This window comes from Seriola dumerili, unplaced genomic scaffold (assembly GCF_002260705.1).
Source record: "Seriola dumerili isolate Sdu_G_001 unplaced genomic scaffold, Sdu_1.0 BDQW01000191.1, whole genome shotgun sequence".
Taxonomy (NCBI): domain Eukaryota; kingdom Metazoa; phylum Chordata; class Actinopteri; order Carangiformes; family Carangidae; genus Seriola; species Seriola dumerili.
The window spans coordinates 2206498-2216690 of record NW_019174446.1 but is presented as its reverse complement, the minus strand read 5'-3'; the positions used below and the strand labels follow the sequence as shown (position 1 = coordinate 2216690).

Sequence of the window (10193 nt, the reverse complement as noted above, 5' to 3'; positions counted from 1 at the left end):
AGACAGTATGTTGAGATTAGTCTATATTTTTTGTTGCGCCGATACACTACAAATCCCCTGAACACCTCATACCCGGAAGCAAACATGCGTCAACCAGCGTGAGGGAAACTCACATGGTAGTGAACTGTTAATAGAGAGAGGGCATACATTTGGACCAAAGCTTCTGACATACCGTCACACCCGGGAATGTAAAGGTGAACATACGCAATGTAATTATTCTGCATTTAATTTTAATACATGTTTTATTTGTGTTGTCGTCAGTTAAACAAAGAGCTGAACTTTACGTGGAGTAACGTAACGTGGCTAGCTAGCTGACGTTAGCAGTAGGCATAGTGACAAGTCATGTAGCTGCTTGGAGTGCCAGCTTTGCGTTTAGCAAACAGTAATTATGTCAGCTGGCGTGACAAACTTGCCTTCTCGTTTCCCGTAGAAAATGTCTGCTGCTAAAGTGAAGATGCGGGAGAAGAAGATGAGGAACCAGCCCACTAGTGTGCAGTATCCATCTTCTCCCCTGAGTGTGGAGAGCAGCACACAGAACGGAGGAGACACCCCGGTCACTGGTACTCTGCCTTCTCTGTTTATATGTCATGTCATGTCATTGTCTCTGGTTTCTGCTCTTGTGATGCAGTATGTGCCCTTCTCACTACATCTCACTCTACAAGACTGGGGCTGCGGTCGAAAAGTCAAAATAATCTCCTTTCCTAGCCATTCATTCTTGACCACGATGGAAAACGTCATGAGGTCAAGTAAAGATGTAAAGGAGAATTCATAAGGACTTAGGGTAAGACAATCGCGGTGCGGAGAGTCTGGCTGCACTAACACGAAGCTTTTTTTTTTTTTTTTTTTAAAGTTAACTTTATTTATAACACATGGAGGATAATTACTCCTTTCCTAACCACAAAAACAAAGCAAACAGAATTGAAATGTTGAAATAAGATGACTTTAAAGGAATATACAAATAGAGAAAGCTAGGCCATAAAATAATGATTGAACAGAAATAAGGAACTGAGCAAGAGTTCAGAGTAAATTATATTCAGACATGTATTTAGTTTCATAACATAGGTGCTTTTGACATTTCTATATGATTAAGTAGAGAAAATTAATTTTTAGTGCTTTAGTTAAATGACATTTATCTAAAGACTATAGCATTTTTTTATGATGATGATATTGTTAACTAGAAATTCAATATATTTGTTCTTCATGATGACTCCTAACTGGATTTGTAAGAGAAGAGATCTACATTTATGGATTTGGGCTTCAGTCAATCAGACAAGGATTTACATCAGTTCTGGATTGTGTCACAAACATAAAACATTTTCTCTGTTGTTTTACATTTATGTGGGTCTGCCAAGGTGAAACTACAATGAGCAATGGGCAAAGAATTGTGGGACAGGCATTTCTCCTTTCCTTTCATAAAGGCAGGTCCAGTGTTTCCTATGCTAAAGGAGACAAGATAGGAAGCATTGAAGCCCCTTTCCTTATCATTTAGAGTAATATTCCCAGATACTTCTGGGTCATTTCACTTAGTTAGGAACCTTCCTAAGCAGAAAATACTTTTCGACTGCAGCCCTCGCCTCCTCTGGCTGCTGTGTGGTCAGCAGATTTCAGTCCGCATCCGGCCCGTCACTACTGTTTATCACTGACTGTGCATGTCTCTGTGATTTAATCAAATGTATCAGAGGGTTGTTAAAGGTTCAGGGTTACAGAGGACACACAGTCCATGTCAGCTCCAAGGCTACTGTCCTTCAACTTCAACTATCCAAACCTCCCCGTGGAGGCCGGGCAAGCAAGAGTTTATCTAAAGAGAAAACAATACACCACATTCAGGGTTGGATTAACTCCTGGGGGCCCCTGGGCAAAAATAAACTGCAGGTCCCTTGGTAGTGCAGTATTACCATGCTGTAATACTACCCTATCCAGGTTTATTGAGTGCTAGTTCCCTAGAAATAATTTAACTGAGCACATATTTATTTAGCAGTGTGCAAAGAGGAACATTAAAAAGCTACTCTTAAAGACAGGGCCACATGATTATGGAAATATACAGTGCAAATATACAGGCGCCAATTTAAGACCCTTACCATTTCCACTACTATTTTTCTTTATTATCAAACATTTTTTAAATCATTAAACCACAAAGTAATTGCCATAGAGATCACCACCCCTGATGATTTGGAGCCCCAGGGCAGTTGTTTATTATGCCCAGGTGGTAATCCAGCCTTGGACACATTCTCATCTCTAATGACAAAATGATTTTCACAAAGGTGGAGATGTTGGTGATGGTCCATCTGACACCCATCCATCTACAGAGAGGCAGAAGAGCTCTCACCACCAGAGTGGATGGGTCCGTGGACACCAGAAAGATGGAGGAAGCTACGCCAAAGAAATGCCCAAGTACATCACTGGTAAAGACATTGTCCTGCTTCTACAAGTTCACACTGGCCTGTATCATGAGGTGTTTTTGGTAGAGGGATTGCCCAATGAACAATTCTTTCATGTGGTGCAGTTTTACTGTTTTTTTTCTGTTTGTCAAATAAACATGATGTTTAGTTCAACTGAGGATGATAAAAGTCACAAAATGGTAGAAACTAATCTTGAAAATGCTTAGAAACTGCAAATACAGTGTCACAGTCAGATGAGATGAATGACAGTTAAAACTCAGTGCCTTGTTCCACCGTTCTCTTCTGCTACCATCCCTACCCAGCTGGTGGTTTTGCAAGAGCCAGGGCAGCAGAGGTGAGCGCCATGTTGAAAGCCGTCACCAAGACAACAGGCAGCTGCCATGTGTCTGCAGCCCTGCCCAAACACATGAGGAGACGGGCCATGAGCCACAACACCAAGCGGCTCCCTTACAGACTGAGAGAAGTGGCCAACAGAATGGTAACGTTCAAGACATGTTTATGTTTAGCATCTCACTTAACACTTTGTCTCTTGTTTCACATACAAACTCTCCTTCTCTGCCCTGACATATTCATTGACATCTCTGTTCCCTTCCTCCCCTAGCGGCAGAAGAGCCTCCAGGCTGGCTCAAAGAAGAAGAAGGAACAGGCAAAGAACAAGAGCCGTAAGGCCCGCCGCCGGCATGGAAACCTGCTGCTGGAGTTCAACCGACGTCAGAGGAAGAACGTATGGCTGGAGACGCACATTTGGCACGCCAAGCGCTTCCACATGGTTAAAAAGTGGGGCTACTGCCTCGGGGACAGACCCACATACAAATGTTACCGGCCCTGCTACAGAGCCATGAGCACCCACTGTTTGCTGCAGGTGAACACACAGCCTGGGAATGTGTTTCTTGCCTCATTTACTTCACAAGTTTAGGATTGTATTTAAGGGGATTTCAGCACCAGTGAAATTAGCTTAAATCTTCTGGTTCTGTCCCCTCAGGATCTTTCATACTATTGCTGCATAGAGCTACAGGGAGAGGAAGACAAGCTGCTGGCTGCTCTGTCACAACTGACCAACAAGGAAACTGGTAGTGTATATTCCCTAACCCAATAACAAGTACATAGGTTTGATTTTGATTTCTTTGATTTCTGATTTTCAGATAACATTTTTAACTTTCACAATAACTGTTTTAGCTTGTTTGAGTTTTTAAAGATTCACACAGTCTTACTCAAACTTCTCATTGCACATATTCAGACTAGTTTAGTTTCAGTAGTCAGGAAAATATGCATGTTGGTTTGTGTTTTCAGGTCCTACATTTGCTGCGGCACTCTGTATATCAGGGCGAAGACAGGGCAGTGTGGTGATGTACAGAGCGGGACATTACCCCTTGCAGCCCCTGGGCCCTGTCACCTTTCTCTGGAGACCCCGTACACAGGGCTCAAGTCACAGACAGCTGTGGATCTGGGCTCATCCCACTATTAAACAGGTATGAGGAGTTTTAAAGGTCAAAATGGTTGTTGTTGACTAATGCAGAACTATACATTATTGAAATTAAAACATCAGCATTTAGTATTCTGACAAAAAAAATGTAAATTAATTTTGCGGTGAAAGTTTGAATTTTAGTTGATATGACTTAATAGAGAGACAAGGTCTGCAAATGTTTTAAATCAAGTTACTGTATCCTCCCTCCAGGATCTTCTCCCTGAATTACAAAGAGTGTGCCAGTGTTGTGAAGCTGTAGTTCCTCCAGTTGTGCCAGTGGTAACACCTGCAGAGGTTGCTCCCACCCCAGAACCAGAACTTAAACCTCCAAAGACACATGGGGCCATACAAATCTCCCGGACCAAGAGAAAGCGGAACTGTAAGGATGCCAGTGGACCTCCTGCCAAGAAGATCCTGGGAGATGGTAGCAGATCTCCCACCACCCCGGTCACATGGAGGTCCAGCTCAACTGGAATAGTTATAAAGTCAGTGTACTTTACAGGCTTGATTCAGGCAAACTAAGTAAACGTGGTTTGAAAATTTCCAGTGCAAATGCTGGTGATTGTTTTATTTTGCAGTGTTTGTATTTCACCTGTGAATCTGTTGCAGTGATCTCACGATGGAGATTGTACGCTATCGCCTGATTGGACCACAGTCCCATTCTGTTCTGGCTGAAACTTTGGAAGCTGCTACAGACTGTGAGGTAAGGTTCAAAGTGTTGTAAACATGAAAAGCAAAGAGCCTGTGAGATGTATTTGCATTTCACACCAAATAACTGTGTATTTCTTTCTTTTCTTTTTTTAAGGAAATGAATAAATCCCAGCCATCCCCCCTTTGGTGGCCTGAGCACTGCAAAGATGAGAGCAAGATGAAACTGCATCAACAACAAGCTGATATCTTTCACATACTGAAAGGTTTATTGATAATTCTCAACGTAAATTAAAATACTGTTATGTTATTTTTTTGTGGTACGCACATTTATCTAACAATGAATGTTATAATTCATCCAGACATCTATTCGACTGGAGAGCTCCCCTCGGGCGCAGTGCTGGGTCTGGCCGTAGATGACCCCAGGCTGACTTTACCAACAAAGAAGGTTAAAGCTTTGCCCTGTGTAAAGCAGGCACAAGGTAAAATCTGACCTACCGAACAGACAGAGGAGTGGGCAGTTTGTGAACAGATACAGAAGATTAAAGGGGCATGAAAACCACAAATCATCATTTTTATGATCTCATATTCATATATTTCCTAATGTGGACTTGTATGTCATACAGTGTGCAGATGGACAATATATTCTTTTTCATACAGTATGTGCCAGCAGAAACATGACCATTGAAAAAGACATATGCATTGTTAAGCACAGAATCAGTCTGTTGTGTCTGGTCCTGAGGTTGTTTCAGTGAGTACACATCTGGTTCTGTGCTCCTGGGGGCCTCTGCCTGGCCATGCAGATGTTCCAGGTTCGAATCCTGGCAGGACCCTGTACTCCAAACACACCCTCAGTGACCGACAACAGCTGATTCACTGACTATGAGGAGATGCATCAAAGATGGAGAGGGTTGATTTCAACCGGTGCCTTTATTTTGCTAGTTTTCATAATAATCAGTTCTAGTGATAATAGTTTGCAGATTTTTATTACATAATAAAACTGGGCCAAAGAAAATCCTGTCAAACCCATAATGAAAGAAACTTACATTTCAGTGATAATAACAGAGGCAGTATTGTCTGTTGCCATGTGTCACTGCTCACATACACTCTTGTTTACTTTGCTGGTTGTTAGTACTTTACTGTGTTCACATTGTAATAAGGGTGCCGGGAGGAGGAACAGGATTTAATCGCTTCCCTTGAAAGCGTCCTCAGTATTCACAAGGACCTTGATCAGCATCTACAGCCATAACAAGGCTAATAAGGCCCAGTCTTAAAATAACCAAGATTATTCTTCAAGTCATGTCATAGTGACATTTAATCACAAGATATTGTTTTAAACCAATGCTCTGTCTCGTCCTCAGTTTTGTTCTAATCTGTGGATTAGAACAGAAGGTGACACTAGTTCTGTGAGAGATATTCGCAGTGCCACAGATCTGCTCACTGGCTGACATACAGCATGACTTAATAACTTTACAATCTCAAGCTTTCCCTCTGCCCAAATGGCTTTGCAAACTCATTAGCCAGTAGGGCTTTATTCTAAGTATGGGAAGAGGAGATCCAGGTCTTGGAGGCCTGTTCCAAGAAGGAGGTTACTGAGTTATCTGGTTAAATTTAATCTGTTATGGTTTTTTTTTTTGTTTGTTTTTTTTTAGTAAAACCTGGTCATTTCAAGGAGTTGCAATATTATATCAAAAAATAGAATTATAATATCAAATATATTTATTGTCCTCATACTATTCCTACTTTGTAATTGTAATTATTTGTAATGTCATATTTAGTATTAATTGTGAAATTCAATATGCATTTGAAAGCTCTATTCTTTGAGCTCTATTCTGTATTGTATTTAGCACGTTCTTGTTTCCACAGCTGAATGAGTTTTATTAATCAGTGATCAGGTCATTTAGGTTTTGGGTTATAAATCGGACGTAGAGAGCTTCATATGTCACAGAGGCTGGTGATGCTGGTTATACAGGAGCGTGCCATGTGTTTGTGCTGTGTGTCTCTTCAGAGGTGGACGAGGAGAAGAGGAGGGAGCTGATGCTGCGAGGAGTACCAGAACACTGCTGTCAGAGCTTCCTGTGGGAGCAGTCTGTACGGGACAATGTCACTGATAACAAGATATCAGAGCAGGTATCTTTCCGTCTCTTTCTTACTACCTGAAATGTCATACAGTCAGCAATCGTTATTGACATGTATTAGATGTAAGTGTAACCTCTAGCGATTTCTGTGTGTGGCCACAGGAGCTGAACCGTATGAGGAGCGACGTGCTGGTGCCGGGCTCCAGGCTGAGCCCCACTCCCCTGCAGGGACGAGTCCCCATCCTGCTGGTTCACCAGCCTGGCAAGCAGGTGGGACATGAGATGAGCTCCTGGGGTGCTGGATGGGACCTGCTGCTTCCTAAAGGCTGGGGCATGGCCTTCTGGATCCCACTGGTAGGTGGTGTTTTTATTTGTTTCTGCCACAATGTAGCAGTTTTGGAACAATTTTGTTTTCCCTACAGCAGTAATAAATGTGGTTTAACTTGGATTAAAACACTGTTGAAATATCCATGCCATTCTCATAAGCTGCTGTCTATCTTACAGTCTCATGTAGTGTTGAAACAGGACTTTTTCACATATTCTAATACTAAGCTGTTGTAGACATTAAGATATATTGGTTCTATAATAACAGGCAGAGTGATAAGGCCAACTTGGTTTAATGGAAAAGGTGATGGTTGTCTGCACACTGGAATTTGCAACCTCTCAAAAAATGCAATGATGCTACATCAATGAAAAGTTGCATGAATAATTTTTGGGGAGGTTTTAAATTTCAGTGTGCAGATGAGATTTTTTTTTTTTTTCTTTGGATGTGCATACTATCAAAATTCTTGTGTTTGATATATTGTCCAGGACATGTCTTCCAAATATTGAAACAAGTCAAATGAAGATATGAGTAACGAGGATTTTATTAAAACCAAAAATGTGTATGTTTCCAATTCCCTTTTGTAGAGTTTTGTTAGAGCGTGGAAGTCAGTATGGAAAGCTCTGAACGTTGTTTTCATTACTTGGAAGCCTTGTTCATGTTTTGGAGCAGTTCCATTTTGTTTGGACAAACACTGTGAAAATGTTAACTGTACCTTGAAATTTAAAGGTGGACTGGAAGCCCCCAGGTTTGCTTTATTTGTCAAGTTGCCTAAAATCCAATGTTTACTTATTTCGCCCTCTGCCAGGTGTACAGAGGAGTCCGCATCGGTGGGCTGAATATGAGTCTAAAACACTCTCAGAATAAAGGAGCCCCCAACTTCCCCCATGATTACCCAGACTGCCCCGCAGGCATCGGTTTTCAGGAGGAGCAGGAGGCCGAGCTCCTGGACAAGTTCAAAAGGTCAGATAAAGACTGAAGCTGAGCACAGGAACCAATATAGTAATGTTGTGTATGATGGGAAACATGTTAAGAGCTGTATTCATTGTACTGCCAAACCTTTTGTTTTATCTTGTAATATTATTCTGGCATACAACTAGAAAGTCATCCTGCTGATAGAAAACAGAATCTTAATTACTTGCCCAGAATATAAAAGTCTATTTCACCGATGGACATGTTTCAACAGTATATTTTAATTAACCATTAGCAAACTTTAAATTACCCATTAAACTGCAAAGAGCATGTAAACACAAAGTAAGATGATGATGACGACGCTCTGTTGGAAAGATGCGTCGTCAGGGTCTGTTACTGTGTGACTGTACAATCATCTGCATGGAAAAGATAATATTTATGAGCGTGCAGCCTAAGTAAGTGGTGAGATTGTTAGTGGATTAGAAGTTTTGATAGAGGGAAGCACTCCACAGCTCTGACCCCAGTTAATTTCCATTATGCAGATCTTTCCCACCATGCAGATGAGATGGTAATAAGGCTGCGTGCTGCTTATCCCCTACTACCCACCGCTCAGCGGTCATGATTGGTTGCATAAATTGGCAGGGTTGCCCCAGCAGTTTGACAAGGGTTTGACCTTTCGACCTCTCCTGTAGGCGTCCACCCGCCAAAAGGACCAATTACATTAAACATGGCTGTCTGGCTCCGTTCCGTTGCCCATGGCAACAGCTGGCTGAGGAGTGGGAGCTTATCACGAGTGAAGGAGGAGAGGAGCAGAAAAGAGACAGCCAGACCCAAACCACAACTGACGCTGACACAGTTATGGAGGAGGAGATGACATCACATACCGCTGTAACAAAGCCTCAGAGCCGCTTCACCGTGCTCAGGTGAATGTTTTGTTTTACTTCTTTAATAATCTTATTTGTGATTTATACTGAAGATTTATTCTTTTTGTTTTTATCCTCCTCTTTCACTTATTGTGAAAATAAAGTAATCAGTGTTGACTCAAAACACACACACCCACTGCAGGCGAAGCTGAGGTTCCTTCAGACACTAAACATGCTGCACATCTAAATCACAGCTCTAACAATATTAATACAGTTGACTTTTAAAGGTCTCTTGAGCAGAAACGGGCAGTGTTTTTGCAGCTTTGGTCTCATGTCATCACTTACTTCTTTCCTCTTTTTTTTCTTTTTTTTTTTTAAAGAGACCTCAGTGCAGCGTTTGACAAGCTTGATGCATGGCACTTCTCCAGTCTACCTCCCTTTCATCATAATGTCCCTGATGAGAATCCCCAAAGTACATCCAGCCTTAAATTGCTGCAATACATCACATAGATTAGTAGAGGGGAAGAGTTGCATCTGTTCTCATAAAGCCATCACCCAAGCTTTGAGTAATGACTGACTTTATGAGAAAAAAATTGGATTGATTTTCACTGTCCATCGGCTGCCTTTTTGTTTTCAGCATTAGGAATTTAAAAATGTTTTATGTTTTTCGGGACACCTAAAGGGGCCAATGAGAATGCAACTATTCCTTTGACTGTTAATCAATTGTAATAAATGGATATTGTTTGTTTCTTTGCTCTCTAGGAGCAGAAAGTCTCTGAGGCTGCTCTCTGGTTGGTGCAGACCCACGACATCTAAAGGTCAGAGGCCGTGCCGTGCTGGGGAGGTGCCCCCTCTCGACTCCTCAGCGATGACGTCGTTTCTCACAGAGCACGGGATGAGTCTGGTGTGGGTGCGTCTGTCGCTGCTGTCAAAGGGCAAACCGGAGCTCCATGCCATGGTGTTTGTGCCAAGCACAGAGGACCTGAAGCTGCTGAGCAACAAGTCTGACAGCAGTGGCCCCCAGGAGCTTGCACACAAAAACCACTTTAAAAGCAGAATGAAACGCAGAAAGAAGGGCTCCAAGAAAACGGCTACATCCTCCTTGTCCTCTGATAAGACCGAGGGTAAAGGGTCAGACCTCCCCTCTGCCTCTGAACCAAACCTCACCACGTCTTCTGAAGACCCCAAATCATCCTCTGAGTCATCCACAGACCTGATCTTTGGGCTGTGGCCGGATCCTCTGCCGAGCATCACCTCTCACTGCTCCCGAGTGACTCTAGGCTGGGTTACTCAGGGTGACTTCTCCCTGTCTGCAGGCTGTGGGGAGGCTCTGGGGTTTGTCAGCGTTGCTGGTCTCGTCAACACCCTCCTCAACCAGCCAAAAGAACACAGAGGAATATTGCTGTTGCGCAACCCCACCTCCCTGCATTACCGCTTTGCTAAAATCAACATTGAGGTCTGATTGAAACATCTGATCCTCTGCAGAACTTGATTTACAAAAAGCAA

General features: G+C 42.5%; 1 protein-coding gene across 2 annotated transcripts; it reads left to right on the top strand.

The window, feature by feature from the left end:
• Positions 1-108: 108 nt before the first annotated feature.
• Positions 109-10166, top strand: pop1 (POP1 homolog, ribonuclease P/MRP subunit). 2 transcript variants are annotated; one of them, XM_022753399.1, is made up of 16 exons: positions 109-194; positions 431-560; positions 2262-2402; positions 2702-2877; positions 3001-3261; positions 3382-3469; positions 3690-3868; positions 4075-4349; positions 4474-4567; positions 4670-4778; positions 4875-4994; positions 6521-6642; positions 6753-6944; positions 7721-7875; positions 8517-8747; positions 9450-10166. In XM_022753399.1, the coding sequence occupies exons 2-16, from the start codon at positions 434-436 to the stop codon at positions 10147-10149; spliced, it is 2970 nt and encodes a 989-aa protein (XP_022609120.1). In that variant the 5' UTR covers positions 109-194; positions 431-433; the 3' UTR covers positions 10150-10166. The 2 variants fall into 2 exon arrangements, with proteins under 2 accessions (XP_022609120.1, XP_022609121.1); XM_022753400.1 differs by lacking the exon at positions 109-194 and adding an exon at positions 200-209.
• Positions 10167-10193: the final 27 nt, after the last annotated feature.